The sequence below is a fragment of the Lepidochelys kempii genome, chromosome 1 (assembly GCF_965140285.1).
Source record: "Lepidochelys kempii isolate rLepKem1 chromosome 1, rLepKem1.hap1, whole genome shotgun sequence".
NCBI classification, from domain to species: Eukaryota; Metazoa; Chordata; order Testudines; family Cheloniidae; genus Lepidochelys; species Lepidochelys kempii.
In genome coordinates, this window is record NC_136380.1 from 244,085,819 (window position 1) to 244,102,051 (window position 16,233).

Sequence of the window (16,233 nt, forward strand, 5' to 3'; positions counted from 1 at the left end):
CGTTTAAATATTAATAGCATTGTCCGCTGTTTAGGGTTCAGGCGGTGTATTTTATTTACATGGACCAATTCCAGACCCCCAGCTACCTTTAAAAAAAAATAAAACCTTACGCTTACCCCTCCATTTTAAATACATGGCAAAAACGTACCAAAAGCAGTGCTCGGAGTAGAGCGCTTTGCCCTCAGAAATGAATGGACGAGCTCTCCATCCCATCAGATGTCCTGCCTTTTCACACGCCTATGGCTGCCTCCGGGAAGTGAGCTCTTGTATCACTGCAATAGAAAGGCTGAAGCTTCCAGAGAGCTCTTTAACGGGAGTCTTACTTTCGTATGTGTTTTTCAGTGGATATCTGAACAGTACAGTTTTTCTTAAGGAGAACACTGAGCTTTCTTTAAACTTATGTATATCAGTGTAATTTGAATTGTAAACTCAGAACATTGTAGTGTAGGGCAGGTCCTTACACGTGTGATGGGTATTCACTGGATTAGTCGGATTGAGGTGACTTAATCATTTTTTTATACTTCCCTTGCTCAGCAAGAAATAGATTAATTCCTGAGGATTGTATGTCCTGCTTCTGTGATAGATGCCCGTAGCCATACCACTGCAGGCTAAGCTTTTGTCAGATCTGCCAAACTCAGCAGGATTAGGCCTGGTAAATCCTGGGATGGGAGAACACAAAGGAAAATGCAAGGTGCTTCAGGGAATATCATTGGTGATTCAGTACAGCGTACTCTTATGTCTGAGTTGATATTCAACAGCTGTCTTTAGATGGGATTTGAGACAGAGGCCCTGATAACTTGTGATCATTATTTTTAAAAAACAAATTCCGTAGTTCCTTTGTATGCAGTTTTTATCTCCACTTCCTGTCATAGTTGTGATAGTAAGTTGTGTACCAGCTGCCATACATATTTCACCTAGAGGTGGCTACATTTCAGTGATTCTTATATAAGTAGGGCTTGTAAAGTGCTTTGGCTGAGAGGTGCTTTCCTCCCTTCTCTCTTCCTTCTCCCTGACCACTGTTTGTGTGCGATAGTCATTGTACTAGTCATACGTGGCTTACTTGGGAGAGAAATATAGCCACTGTTTCTGTTGTGCCAACAGAAAATAAATGCTGATATGTTGACCATCATAAAGCACTTCTTTGAGCTGTGTGACTTTCATGATGCTGGAGTGCAGGCCAGGGAAGGAAACGGAGCTATGGGAATCCCCACTCCCATAAAACATGGCCAGGTGGAAAACCAATGTCTGTAAAACTCAGATAATTGGGGAAAGAACCTGCTTCCCACCATCTAAATGTTTTAAAAGCAATGGAAAGGTGGGGAGCTGCATTTTATATGGCTGTCCAGTGAAGTTCGTAGTGGGATAAAGTCATCTCCAGGCCTCTTAGAATCCGGCTGAGGTTGGAGACAATAAATCCTTCCTGTCTGATGACCAGGTGTCTCTGTGTAAGCCATGTACTTGTGCAGGCATCCCAGGGAGCTGCCAGCTGGGAGGGTAGAAGGTAGCACTCCAGGGCTCTAGCTAGCTCTGCTATTATATGGCTCTCCTCACCGTAGTAGTTGAGCCCCTCACAGTCTCTTATGTATTTGTCCTTGCAACAGCTCTTAGGCCGGGAAGCACTGTCATCCCCATTCTCCAGGGGGGAGCAGAGAACACAGACTGTGACTTATCCTCCTAGGCCAATCAGGGAGTATTTGGCAGAGTAGGAATTGAACCCAAGTCTCTGGAGTCAGAGTCCAAGGCCACCACCTTAACCATAAGGCTCCCCTTTTCCTGGACTGCTTTCAGTGCTGTTGACTAGCAGGAGGGGGATGCTCTAGGGCTTCCCCTTCCCCAGTTGCTTCCCATGCCATGGCAGTACTCAAGGGCACCTCTTCTCACAGCTGTGGGCAGTGGGGGAAGGGACTCAAATAGTCTCCCTCCAGTCTGTCTGCATCACCCAATGAAAGGGAGGAGGGCATGGGATGGAAAGGGGGTGATAAGGAGAAGTGGAAGGAAGGTGAGTGAATGAAGGGGAGATGGTCAAATGTGAAGAGAACAGACTGCTACTGTGGGTCTGAAACATGAGCTCAGGCAGCCGTTGGTTCTGCGCACAGACAGGGGGACATGAAACGGACAAATCAGTACTGCGTCTGTGAGAAACTTGTACCGCCTCAGCCCATCAGGCTTCTGTGAGGGAGCTAACAGAATACTGGCGCAAGGAGAATCAATACATGACATCTGAACTTTCAAAAAGCCTTTGACAAAGTCCCTCTCTGGAGGCTGCTAAGGAAACGAAGTAGTCTCGGGTGAAAGCTAAAGTCACATCATGGATTTTAGGCTGGTGAGAGAGGAAAGCAAAGCAGAAATAAACTGTCAATTTTCAGCATCAAAGGAGGTTAATAGTGAGGTGCCCCAGGATCTGTACTAGGAACAGTGTTAATCAATACGCTTATTAAGGATCTGAAAGAGGTGAACAATGAGGTAGCAAAATTTGCTGGTGATACAAATGTTGAAGATAATAAAGACTAGAGAGATTGTGAAGAGCTTCTGAAGGACGAAGCAAAGTTAGGCAATCAGGTAACGAAATTCAGTGAAGACAAATGCTTTGTAATGCACACTTAAAAGAGCAACTTGAACTACTCCGAAAAGCCACCAGCGTATAAATTAACTGGAACCACTCAGTGGATGGTGGAAAGGGAATGAATCTGGCCACTGGGCTTATACCATAAAGTCTCTACATAGTCATAGGAATTGCCAATCTGGAATAAGGTGATGGTCTCAGTCCTGTTCCTAGGGGTCAGGTGACCATGTCGTATTGTAAGATCTTTGGGACAGGAACTGTATCGTTTTTGTATTGTACAGTGCTGAGTACACTGGTGCTTAATAATGAATAGTGCCTAGCTCTTACATGGTGCTTTTCATCCATAGATCTCAGAGCACTTTGATACTGATCTCCTTTGTAATGCTTTTGAAAGTGCTTAATGAAAAGCACTGTAAGAGCTAGGTAGTGGTACTGATACTCCAAAGGAGGTTGGCATCATTATCCCCATTTTATAGATGGGGAAACTGAGGCACGGAGCAGGGTGGTGATTTCCCCAAGGTCACCCAGCAGGCCAGAGCTGGAACTAGAACCCAGGTCTCTGGAGTCCCAGTCTAGTGCTTTAGCCACTATGCCATGCTGCCTTCCCTTTTATTAAAGGATTTTAATAATAAAAAACCACTCAGCAGTTGGTACCAACTGGACCTCTTGATGGCAGTCTCAGCAGAGGCCCAGGATTCACCAGGCTGGTTGTTCCTACTTCCCCCTGGCCTTTTTCCATTTGGGTCAGTCAGCAGAGCAGTTGCCCTGGCTATACCTGTTTGCAGAAAAATGGAGGACTTAAATCTCTAGAGCTGTCAGGTGAGCATGTTTCACCAGCACTAAACTTACCCTGCTGCAAAGTGCAGTCTGGACAGAGCCATGTCCTTCCCCCTTCGGCATGAGCACTTGGGGGTACTTGCTTTTGCAGAAGAGTCTCTGGATCCTGGATTCTTACCCTAGGGGAATGTGTTTACCCCTCAGAATCTCCCAGCGGGTGGAGGCCAGCCGGATGCAGCTGCAGGCAATTGGAGAGAGAGTCTCACTGGCTCAGGCTAAGATTGAGAAGATAAAGGGCAGCAAGAAGGCTATTAAGGTAGTGGGTGCTTTTCACAGCTGCCTTTGTAGGCTGTGCAGCCATCCTCTGCGTCTCTTCCCCCACCCTTTCTAGTCTCTGGATGTAAATTCACTAACAGTATAGGCAATCTGACACACATGGGCTCTCCAGTCAGAGTCCCTCTATCTTGGCAGGTCTGGCCACTCACTGGATGAGAGCTACAGTGTGAACTCCCCTCCTGACATGACCTCCCCTTTATGTGGTGGTTCTCTTCTCTCAAAGCCACGTATTTCTGGCCTTGAATTAGGAAGGAGTCTCTCAAGAAATGGTCACTCCCTTTGCCTCCGCTCCCTTGGCTCTCTCAAGATCCCATTTTGCTGAGGAACCCAGGACGCACTCATGTTAGTAAGAGTTGTGTCTTCACCACCTTTAACTCCTTGCACCTTGTTCATCCAGTTGGGAGCTGTTGTGGTAGCATCTCACATTCAACCCCTGCTAATCTTGGGATCCAAACAGGACTGTGTGAAAAATCCCTGTCCCGTTGCCCGTCTCCCGGCCCCATAGTGTTGATTGTTTCCGGGGTGCAGGATTGCTCTGCTGATAGGATTTTTAGTTTCTTCCTCTCCCGGCAGGTGTTTTCCAGTGCCAAATACCCTGCCCCGGAGCGGCTGCAGGAGTACAGCTCCATTTTCGCTGGTGCAGAGGATCCAGCCACACAGAAACGGCCGAGGCACAAGATTCAGAGCAAACACAGACCGCTGGATGAGAAATCCATGCAGGTAAGGGAGTTGAGGGTGGAGGCCCCCTGGGTGAGTGGGTATGCAGTTGGAGGGGGATGAGGGCAGGAGGGGACTGTGTTACTAGGGGCTGAAGGCATATGGGAAAAAGGGACCAGGCCTTTTGGGGATGGGCCTAGGCAACGGGTCTGGTCTGTTTTCCACCTGACTTAATAGGACATGTGGGAGCATGTGTTCCAAAGCTTGTGGAACGTGCGAGGATTGTGCCGGTGGAAGACTTTCCTCCTGGCCCCTCAGTGGTGGTTACTGGCTGGGTGTGCTCTGCGTGGGAGGCTGTTGGGTGCCCTCGCCAGGCTCTGGAGCTCTTCGCGTGGGCCATAGCTACTCACCTTCTCACCTGTGTTTCCATTTTCGTATTTGGTTTGAGCAACCTGCTTGTTTCCTGCAGTGGTGGTGTTTTGTTGTGTGACACGGAAGGAGGGTGGCTGGGACCTGCATGGGCTGATGGTCTGGGAGGATCAGGAGATCTTTCAGGAGCAGTTTGTCAGATCATAGTTCTTTATTACATGGTAATTATGTGAAGGAGAAGAGGGAAGTGCCATATATGCGAGTCTGTGTGGAGGAGAAAGAGGGGAAGAGGTCTCCTCTTCTAAGGAGGCAGCATGGTCTAGTGATTAGGGCACTGGGCTGGGAGTCAGGAGACTTGGGTTTTATTCCCAATTCTGCCACTGACCTGCTGGGTGACATTGGGTAAGTCACTTCCCCTCCCTGTACCTTCCCCTCTCATGCTTGTCTATTTAGACCGTAAACTCCTCTCGGCAGGGACTCTCTCTTGCTGTTAGTACAGCACCTAGCACAATGGGAGCCTCTCTGTCAGCTGAGGCCTCTGTCATCACTACTTGTATTATGGGAGCAGGCACTGTCTGCAACCAGTGGTGCTATTAAAGGCTAAGCTTAGACGTGTAGCTATCGGTGAATGACCCAAGATCCCCTTGGCATTCCCCTCAGCTCTAATGATTCTGCGGCGGTGAGGGGAGGGCAGCCTGTGAGCAGGGCCCTGTCAGTAGCCGAGAAGGTGGCTTAGATGGAGGTGCCGCTTGGCAGTTCTGAAGCTGTCAGTGCTAGAACACCCCAAGGAGAGGAAGAATAATTCTGTGCTGCTCTCCGAGGAGACGGCTAATGCACGACGCTGGGAATTTTATCTGGTGCTGATCCCTGCAGGGTAGGGATTAGCCCAGCAGCTCCCTTCCTAGGGTGGCCGCTCACACATTCCCAGAATACTGGACATTCCAGTACTTTCAGGAACCCCTGCCAGCGTGACCCCACCCCTCTCGGTGTGACCTCGCCGCACGGGAGGCGCCATTTTGAAGAGCACGTCTCCCATGCACACAAAGTCATGCTGGTGGGGTGCAGTGGCACTCTCTTCGTCGTGGTGTCCTGTCCCATGCCGGACAAAGCTGCTTTTGTCTCACGGGCACAAACCTCAGAAAAGCAGGACACCAGACGAATGGCCTGCCTGTCTCTTCTCCTCCCCGTGGAAGTACTTTCCTTTTCCTTCTCTTCCTCGTGTGTCTCAGGCCAAAAATAAAGTTGTCCCTGAATAATTCAGTGCTATAAACTTTCCTGAGCTTAAAAGGAGCTGAAGCCTCTTCCAGCAAAGCAGCAGGAATATTTCAGCCAGTCCTCAGAACTTCCCAGCGAAGTGGAGCTGCTGGCTGGGCAGGCAGCTGATAGGTCACCCAAGCGGGGCTTGTGCTTCCCTTTGTGGCTTCAGAGTAGCAGTTGTATGGAACCTGCTGAGGGCCACTGGGCAGAGACTGCTTTGAATCCTGCTGACAAGAGGTCAGAGCCTGCTGAGGAGCTGTAGCCCAGCACGGGACATGCGAGACTTTCTCCCTCCCTCACTTCCAGAGCCAAAAAGGCAGCTGCCGGTCTGTGTCCCCATGTACCTTTGTCAGGGAGGGGCATTATCTCTCTGGCCTGGGAATGACATCCTAGCCACCTAATCCCAATCACTTACTACCATGTATGCTGTACATCTATGTCAGCTGCCCTGTCTTTCCACTGCCACCTCACAGCCGTCTGCAGTGCTCTCCGTTTCCTTCCTCTGTGCTGCCTCTGCACCCGCTTTCCTACACTGCCCCTTTCTCATTTCTTCCTTTACTTTCCAGGACCAGCCCCCACGGTATGGGTGCATGCACATGTTATGCTCCGGTAGTGCCTCCTGAGCCCTCTTCCCCTGCACTGGGCTACCTCCAGCTCCCAGCCCATGCACCCCCCGTTGTGACTCCGGACCCTGGCTTCCTCCCGCTCACCCACCTCAGGGCCTGACTTTGCCAGCTAGTCCCATCCCTGGCCTCGTCTAGCTGCCTCCTGGTGAAGCTCCCTGGAGGGCTGGATGCGGGGTGGGCAGAGAGGCCCAGTGCTGTCTTGCCAGGTGGCTGTTGGTTTATTAATGCCAGGAGGGATCTGGGCGAAGTGGCAACTGGCATGTTGTGTAAGGCTCAGTATAGTAAGAGTGCTGAGCTCGTTCCTGGGGCCGGCTTGTATGTGGCTGTTTGCAGCCGGGGAGAGAGACTGAGGCTCTCGGAATAATGAGACATGACGGAGGAAAGTCTCATATTGGTATTTATACCCTCAGTTATTCCAGGCTTTCAGCGGCGGCCTCCTTGCCCACTGTCACATCTGACGAGGCCCATTGCTGTGCGTTACATGCTGAGAGTAGCTGGCGGGGCCTTCACTGACTGGGCTGAGGAACCGGAGGGCTTCATATCTGCTGTACTTCAGGAAAGCCCCAGGTGGCTTTTGCTGCCATCACCAGACTTATCTATTATTTGTGTTACTGTGACTCCTAGGAGCCCCAGTCACGGACCAGGACCCCATTGTGCTAGGTGCTGCACAGACACTGAACACAAAGAAAGGCTGGTCCCCAGGGAGCTGACAGTAGAACTATAGGACAAGAGACAAAAGATGGATGCTGACCGATGAGGGAGTACTGCTCAGCACGACGTCCAGTGGTTTTTGCTGTGATGCCTACCAAAAATGTGATGGTTACATTGGTGGTGTGAAAAGGAGAGTTCTGAGGCGGGATGTGAAGGTGGACAATGAGGTAGCTTTGCAGATGTTTATGGGGGCCACCTATAAAGCATGTGGGGCAGCATGGGAGAAAACATGAAGGTGCTTGTGTGAAGATTTAACAAGTGGGCAGCGGAAATGCCAGAACTACCGTTGCCTGCACCAGCTTAATTCGGCCCACTAGTGCATATGCATGCTTTAGTCTTTAATTACATGAGCACATTCTGCTTTTCAGTAGGACCCTGCCCCATTCAGTGCACCCCATGGGCACGCGGGGAGGCCAATTGAGGTTGCACAGACCACCATGAGTATGGCATTTCCTTAATTTCAAGTGCTTGAATTTGTAACCAAAATAATAACCTTTTAATGTGTGTTTTTGTATGTAACTTATTTAGACTCCCTACAGCCCCTCACAGGAGACCGCATTAATGAAACTTGGGAACTGGAGGGTGAGAGATGAAGTCCTGTCATGGGTTAATATATTTGAACTTTTGGCTATTTAGAAAGAGTACACTGAAAGACAGCAAATTTAGGGCCCTGATCCTGCCAGGGCCTGAGCTGCCTGTTCTGCTAGGTGTTGAGTGCCCTAGACTCCAACTGATTTCAGTGAGTTGAGTACGCTGAGCGTATTGCAGGATCAGTCCCTTTAAAACAGTTACAAGAAAGAAAAAAAGATGTGGTTTCACCTGTGGAAATCACAGTTGCAGGTTGTTACTGAGGTAGATGGGGGGAGGGAGAGCTCAGTGGTTTGAGCATTGGCCTGCTAAACCCAGGGTTGTGAGTTCAATCCTTGAGGGGGCCATTTAGGGATCTGGGGCAAAAATTGGGGTTTGGCCCTGCTTTGAGCAGGGGTTGGACTAGATGACCTCCTGAGGTCCCTTCCAACCCTGATATTCTATGAAAGATATTATAAATTTCAGAACAGGATTAGATCTTTGTATAAAAGTGTCACTTGCAGTTACTTTAAGTAGCACAAAAATTACAAGGACTATATAAAGCCACATACTTCAGGGTAATAGTCATGCTTTGTACTTTTTATAAATGCCTTAGAAGGATTAGACTTTTTAATAAGTAAATGTGAGGAATGGTTGATTTCTCACTCCACCCAAAAAGCGACACCCACCCTTCCAGTGCTAATTGAAATTTACAAAGAGAAAGTTTTAAAAAATACATTGCTTGAGGGCTTAGTGCGTGAGCAGTTCCAGCGAAGACGTCAGGATTCCATGATGCTTAAAAATGAAGCATTGGGAAATGAATATTAATGACCAAATGGAACTTTATTTCTGAATCTCTGTTGAATCTCCACTTGTACAGTCACTAAAGAACTATTTACATCAGTTTTTTTATTTGATGCTAATGGCCAATGCTGCATGGTTGTGGTCACTTTAAATATGTGAACAGTGAAAATATGAATCTGGCTAATTGACTTGATTATACAAATCACTTCTGGTTTGAGGGTTCATCACTTCATCCCTGTGAGACAAGGGCTTTGCCCATTTTACAGCTAGGAGAAACTGATGGGTTCAGTGAACTGGCCAAGGCAGAGGCAGATGTGGAACACAAGTTCCTTGTTCCAAGTCCTGTGCTCAGTCCAGTAGACCTGTGGCCTCTTAAGCTGGTCAGCAACTGGGCCCAGGAAGCAATAGCCTTCCCCTCCCCTGTGGTATGGTATGTGATATACAGGAGGTCAGATGATCTTGTAGTCCCGTCCGATCTTAAATCCAGAGTCTATGTATAGTACAGTACACCTAACTACATTATGGAGGTTGTACATCTTCCCCATAGCATCAGGCACAGGTCTGATCTGAGATGGCAATTCCCATGTTCTTTAAAAGTTAAGCAGTTCAGATGAAATAACTCCCTTTCTAAAGGGAGTGCTATACATTATGTATGAAGCTGTAGAGCTGAGAAAGAGGAGATTTTGGTTCACTAGAGTTGAAAAGTCCTGCAAATCTCCTGGGCTTTGTAAAACCATCTGGCTCTCCACTCTTCCCTCCGCTTACCCTCCCCCACCTGCCCACTTAGTTGGTGCTGGCATGCTTGCCTTTCTCTCCCCCTACCCAGGGTGGGGGCATCTCAATAGCAGGAGAGCAGAAGGTGGCAGAATTGACAGGTCAGTCCCAGAGGGAGGCGCTGTAAATACTGATGTAGGAGCGCTGGCTGTGTGGACATGCACAATCACTCCAATCCCAGCCCCTCTCAGCAGGAGGCATTGCACAGCATAGGGTAGGTTAAGGGAAAGGCTGTGGGTCTCAGTCCATAAGAGGTGCTTGCCACAGAAATTCAGGTCCAGGTGATTTGTGTACAACATCTTAAACGCACTGTTGTGGCTTCTCTTCTGAAACATGACCATGTCTATTGCTGGACACGGAGCTGGTGCCCTGCCTGGTGTGAACAAGGGTAACATAGCAGGGTGGCTATGTGGAGCAGCTGTGGTAGCATGTGGATAATGGAGAGGGCCACCAGAGGTGCCACGCATTCCCAGTGTGTTGCCATCTGTTTATTTCATTGCAGGAGAAGCTCAAGTACTTCCCAGTGTGTGTGAGTACAAAAGTTCACCAGGAGGATGATGCGGAAGAAGGTCTTGGCAGCCTCCCCAGGGACATCAGCTCCCTTAGCTCCCTGCTGCTGTTCAACACCACCGAGAACCTGTGAGTGTTGGAGCAGCACAAAGCAGCTCTGCTGCCACCACCTGGTCTCTGATCTGCTGCCTCCCCACCCCGGCCTGCCACTTTATCTGGGGAGACACTCTCACGCTAGCAGGCTGGTGGGTTGATTCCCCTGAATAGCAGTCTCCATCCAACATCCTTTCTTCTTCACCCCACTCTGAGTCAGAGCTGTTTGTTACTATCAACATCTGACCCAGCATGTGCCCCTGGACACCTCTCCTCTCCCCTCCCCCATCATTACTTGCCCGGCACCTGAATATTTTCTCTCTTGTTCTCTGTCCTTCCCTCTGTCTCGTTTGCTTATATAGCTACTGCCACATCTCCCTCCACCTCTTTGCCTGAACTTGAGTGGTGACTTCACTCCCAACTACTTCAACTTCCCCCGTGATTGATTTAGTCCTTGTTTCTCCTGTTCTCCTTGAGTGGAACTGTGCTTGCCAAGGATGTCTTCTCCTGGCCAAATCTAAGGACGCCCCCATGGTGCTTATCCTCGATCTTTTTTCTGCTTTGGACAGTATTTCCCCCTCTGCTCCTGGGGCTCTTGATGTTCTCCTTCCTGACTTTCTTCCTCCCTCTCAAACAATGTGTCCAGCAGAGATTGGCATGCTAGGCATGCCCTGCTCTAGATAGTGGTGTAAGTGCTGTCCCCATAACATGGTGTGTGGTGGGCAAGGGGAGAGAAGCTTGGTGGAATCCAGATGATAGTGACAGGTGTTCAGGTTCACCCTGCACTAGCCTGCAGAGTGTGAGATCAGGATGGGGAAATCCCAGCTCCTGGCTGTAGCGGTGAAGAAGGGAGAGGGGCAAACCTGCAGGAGAGGTGGGATAGAACACAGGAGCAATGTAGCTGAGTGGAGGTAGTATTGACTGGGACTGATATTAGATTTGGGACATCAGGAAGCTGTTTCATCACCCCTTAATGCCTGGTCCCATCCTCTGGCTGAAGAACTCTTCCTTGGCTCTTCCCCGAGCTAGAATCACTGACGTTTTCTTCATCTCTAGGTACAAGAAGTATGTCTTCCTGGATCCTCTGGCAGGAGCGGTGACCAAGACCCATGTGACTCTGGGAACAGAGACTGAGGAGAAGCTCTTTGATGCACCCCTCTCTATCACCAAAAGGGGACAGCTGGATCGGCAGGTGAGATGCAGCAGCAGGCAGGGCTGTACTTGCTGAGCGAAGGGACACCATGCTGCAGACAGCAGTGTGCTCATCTACTAGAGGAGAGCTGGTTTTTGCAGGTGCAGGAGTTGGCAGGGGAATGGTCCAGAGGGGAGATCTTGGGTGATGGGCAGTGGGGCATTTCACCTGCCTTAGTAACCTCATTAGGGTTTGTGTGTATAGTCCTTGCTGGGCTTGGTGGATGCAATGAGACTTCTACACCCGAAGGTTGTGTTTCTCCAGGCTGTGTAGACTTGGCGGGTTGGGTACCGATAGCGCTGATGTGGCCTCCTCTGGTGCAGGGCTGACTCCCTGCGATGTCACATCTCTTCCTCCTGCACTGACCTGCTCAGAGCCTGAGCTGCAGAAGGGGTTTTTGGCAGGCATGTGGAGAAACAGAGGTTATTTGGGCTGAAGAAAAGCAGCAGCTATTCTGAGTCCCTCTTTCTGCTCCCAAGGGGAAGGTGTTAGGAAGAGCAGTTTCCCACACCCTCAAGTGGAAAGTGGCTCCAGCACGATGCTTGGGAACTACCAAAAGAGCACTAGGCTCTTAAAAAATGATTGGCCATTCAAATATCCTGCATTTCAGCCCATTGGGAAAGCCTGACAGGACTGTTATCTCTTTAATATGAAGTGCCCGTGGCACAGCAGGAGACAGGGCTGATGGAAGGAGCAGCTTGTTAGCTGGAGGCGGGTGATCACAGACTGGTGTGTTGTCAGGGATTTCAGATAATGCCCTCAAACTAATCTAGCTGAGTTCTTTATCCCCTCTCGTGTGGCGCAATCCCCTGAGCAGGGCTGCGCTCAGCCCAAGTGTGGAGAAAAGGCCAGCGGAGAGCAGCCCATGCCAGCTGACAGTGCCCCGTAATGGTGGTGCTAAGCTGCTCTTGTCCCCGGTGTCAGTCAATGGGAGGGAAAAGAGGCAAGGAAGGGGGCTCTTCTGTCACTGTGAATGATGGTGTTTGAATCTCTCTCTTCTGGCATCTTAAGTAAAGGGAACCTGCCAAGGAAATAGTAAGAATTGTGTTGTGCCCTTTTTGAGGCCTGGAGGAGGTCAGGAAGCGTGTTAACTCTTTCCTGCTTGGGTTTTTCCCATTGAAGAAAAAGAAATGTAAAGTCCAGTCTTCCCTGGCTGCTTTGGAGGGTTTGTGGGAGGTTTATTGTGAGCTCTTGAAGCCATAATTGAAGAGGTGGTGGTGTTAAATCTTCAACTCAAACTTCCCTTCTTGAAAATGCATGTTTGTCACTAGAGTGTGAGTGGAAGCAAAATAAACAAACCACACGGCTAAAGAAAACCCTTTCCCTGTTGAACAACTCAGCTTCACCGTTAGACCTAGCAATGCCATTGTTTCATCAGCTCGCCAGTTGTCAGTCATCTTCTAGCTCGAACAGAACCATAATTTCTGATGTAAATAGCCCTTTGTAGACCCACACACACACCCCCTCACCCTCCAGAATGGAGCAAGAAAAGGCACAAACCCATTTTTTGCCCCTCTGCAGGTTGCTTTTAACGCACACATTCGACAGTGTAGTAACACCAGGGATGCTGTTATCCCAGAGTGCAGACTGAGCTGATTAAATACCTATGTAGTGTGCTGAGGATCTGCCATGAAGAGCACATCTGCACTGCAAAGAAAAACCCGTGGCACTGAGTCTCAGAGCCCAAGTTGCTGACTTGGGCTTGTGGGGTTAGGGCTGCAGAGCCAAAAATAGCTGTGTAGCTGTTAAGGGCTCTGAAACCTGGTGATGTCCCCTTAGCGAGAGCCACCAGGAGAGCTGACTGCAGCCCACATGCCACTGTCTGCAGGCCGCGTCTCTTCCCTCTGTTACTGGCTTCTCTAAGGGAAAGCAGTCTCCAGATGCCCAGCTGTTACCCTTCGTATTTCTGTCTTCCAGGTAGCTGAAAATTACTTCTACGTACCAGATCTGGGCCAGGTGCCTGAGATAGATGTGCCGTCCTACCTGCCAGACCTGCCGGGCATTGCTGCTGATCTCATGTACAGCGCAGACCTGGGGCCTGGCATTGCACCCTCGGCACCCAGCAGCGCTATCCCAGAGCTACCCACCTTCAACACTGAGTCCGTGGAGAACTTCAGGCCAGGTACTTCAACTCCCTTTGTCTGGGGCTCATCTAGGTGGGTGGGGGGAAGGCCACTAGGACAAGGCGGAGATGGATACACAGGGAAAGGAGCTGTAAGCAAGTAAGTATTTGCAGATGCAGACTTGCCCCGTGGCACGCCCCAGAGGCATGGACTGTGACTTCTCCCCAGCACTGACTTCTGCGTGGACCCTGGTGAGGACCTAGAAAAGTCCCTTCTTAGAGGCCCCATCAGGATTAAAGCTGGAGGAGTCCCTGACTTTCCTGGCCAACTTCACGTGCGTGGGCCAAACCCAGTGCCTTTCCCCTCACAGACAGGGAGTGTGCCTCTGGCCTTCTGCTGCCCAGCCTGTGGCACAAACTGTCAGTCCCTCCCTCCTGCCCGGCTGGGAAGGAGGGGAGCTTGCAAGCACTTGGATTTTGCTGGCAGCCGGTCAGCCTTGTTGTTGTGATGAGAAACTGCTAGTCTGTGCCACCTTGACTACACAAGGCAAATGGGGGAAGAGCCCCCTGATGCCATGGGGTGGGGCTAATGCTGCCCCTTTCGTCCGCACAAAGTGCTGAGGATTGTTGGTGGTGGTACTATTGTGGGTGAGGGTGCTGGGGGGATAGTGTCGTAGCAGGTAGTGTCCCTCGGTGACTTTGCACTCCTCCCCTTAATATTTCAGGTCTTCAGGATGGTGTGCTAGTGCCCCCACCCCCACCTCCCCCTCCTCCCCCCCCTGTGATGCCAACTAGTGCTCCCCCACCCCCTCCTCTGCCCCAGCCTGCCTCCCTTTCCAAACAGCCAGCCAGCGAGGAGAGCAGCAGTGCAATGTCTGCAGGTAAGGACTGAGCTTCTGCTAGGGCTTGTTATTTGGCAGGATCTAACCTAGCAACTTGGCCCCGCCCTTTTCCCTGGGCCAGCTTTTCCCTTGGTAACCCCAAGGCTTTTCCAATGGCTCGGGTAAAGGAAGTGGGAGCGAGGACTCAGATCCTTTCACTAGCCCGCTTCACCAGGGTAGTGCAGAAGCTAGGAAAGTTCCCCACAATAGCGGGACTATTCCCCCGCTTACATTAGCTTCACAGGATCCTCTGTGGAGTGGGGCCCCAGGCAATTGCCCTGCTTGCTACCCCCTAATGCTCGCCCTGGCTTTTATATGCAGAAAAACAGTTTTTGTGGCACAGGTGGGCCATGGAATTTTTATAGCATGTGGTGGGGAGGCTCAGAAAGAAAAAGGTTGAGAACCCCTGCAATAATGGATGCTCACATGATCATTAATATTGTGCACTGCATGCTGGGAGCTGTAGTCTCTGCTGTCCACACTTCTGTACTGAATGAGTGTGGACATGTGCTCCAGTTTAAACTGAGTGTGGGCCATCTGGTTTCTTGCAAGGTATCAGTGCAGCCCTCTCTAGGCCCCCTGGTTAAATATAGCAGTGTGGAGTATAAGCTATAACAAACTGTTTGTTTGTGCAGCACTATAGCTGTTAAAAGCCCTATCACTTAATAGGACACTATGAAGATATGCACCTTCTACTCTGTAAAAAGACTAAGTCTCTAAGGTGCCACAAGTCCTCCTTTTCTTTTTGCGAATACAGACTAACACGGCTGTTACTCTGAAACCTTCTACTCTGTGTTACTAACAACTTCAGCTTAGTTAGAATGGAAATAATGGCCATTCTCCTTTCCTTTGATAGTCTCTCCCCAGGGGCAATGGAAACAAGATTAATCAGTTTTACTGTTCTGGATAGTATTGGTTTACTAGGGAATCTCCCATGAAAGTTCTTATGCACTAGGAAGATGCAGCTATGCTCTGGGTACAAATAATTTCTACTCATCCTCACTTAATTTAATAGAATTGAATAGCTTAAAAATCTTCATGGACCTTTCTATTGGCTTTAGTTTGATACAAACCTTTGTCACAAGAACACTGCGCCTTACAGTGTCCCTTTGACAGGATCCGGGCTATTTTCTCTTGGTCCCACAAGGAAGTGAATTTTTTAAAACAGGAGCAATGCAGAAAAGCTGCCCCCAAACCCAGGGAAGTAGCAGTGTTTCTGCTTTCAGACTAGGAAATGGTTGCATTAATTTGTGGTTACATTACTCCTTCCTCTGGAGCATTTTGTACTGTCTACTGCTGGAGATGGGGGCCCCAGATTAGATGGATTGCTCTGATCCATTCTTGGCTATCCCTGTGTTGCTGGCAGGGCAGGCATGTCTCCCTGTAGAGCCAGTGGGTGCTGTTCCCCTGTAGGGCAGAGGGCTCCCTGGAGAACGGTGTGAGATGGCCAGTTTAGGATCAAGGGACAGAATATGAGGGTGCAGGGAGGGATTCTAGCTCAAAGCCCTTCATCTGGCAGCACACTGCACAGCCCACAGTATTCACTGATTTATTTTAAAGGCTCCCCTTCATTCTATGCGCTGCGTCATCTCCCGGCGACTTGGAAAAGGCAAGTGATGAGGTGCCAGAGCTCTTCGGTGTCTCAGGTTTCACACCCAGGCAGGTGGTTTAGGTTTAGCTAAAGCAGCAGCGTGTAGAGTGCCCGCTGTTAATTTTTAATTGCTGACACATCAGATGGTGTCCGTTCCTCAGGGCTGACTCCTTTCTGTATCCCTGCAGCTCCAGTCCAAGGGGCTCCAAAGGAAGTTGTGAACCCTTCAACTGGCCGGGCCACTCTCCTGGAGTCCATCCGCCAGGCTGGCGGCATTGGGAAGGCCAACCTCCGAAGCGTTAAGGAGAGAAAGCTGGAGAAGAAGAAGCAGAAGGAGCAAGAACAAGGTGCCCAGAGCGCTCTCATCTGTAATCATCCTCAATCCCCTGCCCCAGCTAGATATGCTTAGGTACCCCCAGGAAGGAGTCTCATAAATATCTGAGGGGCAAAGCCAAGTGGCAAA

At 49.8% G+C, this 16,233-nt stretch overlaps 1 protein-coding gene across 7 annotated transcripts in view; it reads left to right on the plus strand.

Moving 5' to 3' along the window:
• The window catches only part of WASHC1 (WASH complex subunit 1), a 97,552-nt gene that overhangs the window by 78,174 nt on the left and 3,145 nt on the right, over positions 1-16,233 (plus strand). For all 7 annotated transcript variants that reach the window (XM_073321174.2, XM_073321167.2, XM_073321157.2 and 4 more), the window contains 7 exons: positions 3,545-3,656; positions 4,250-4,396; positions 9,944-10,080; positions 11,101-11,236; positions 13,154-13,358; positions 14,024-14,179; positions 15,959-16,117. In XM_073321174.2, coding sequence (XP_073177275.1) covers positions 3,545-3,656; positions 4,250-4,396; positions 9,944-10,080; positions 11,101-11,236; positions 13,154-13,358; positions 14,024-14,179; positions 15,959-16,117 — 1,052 coding nt within the window. The remainder of the gene's footprint in view (positions 1-3,544; positions 3,657-4,249; positions 4,397-9,943; positions 10,081-11,100; positions 11,237-13,153; positions 13,359-14,023; positions 14,180-15,958; positions 16,118-16,233) is intronic.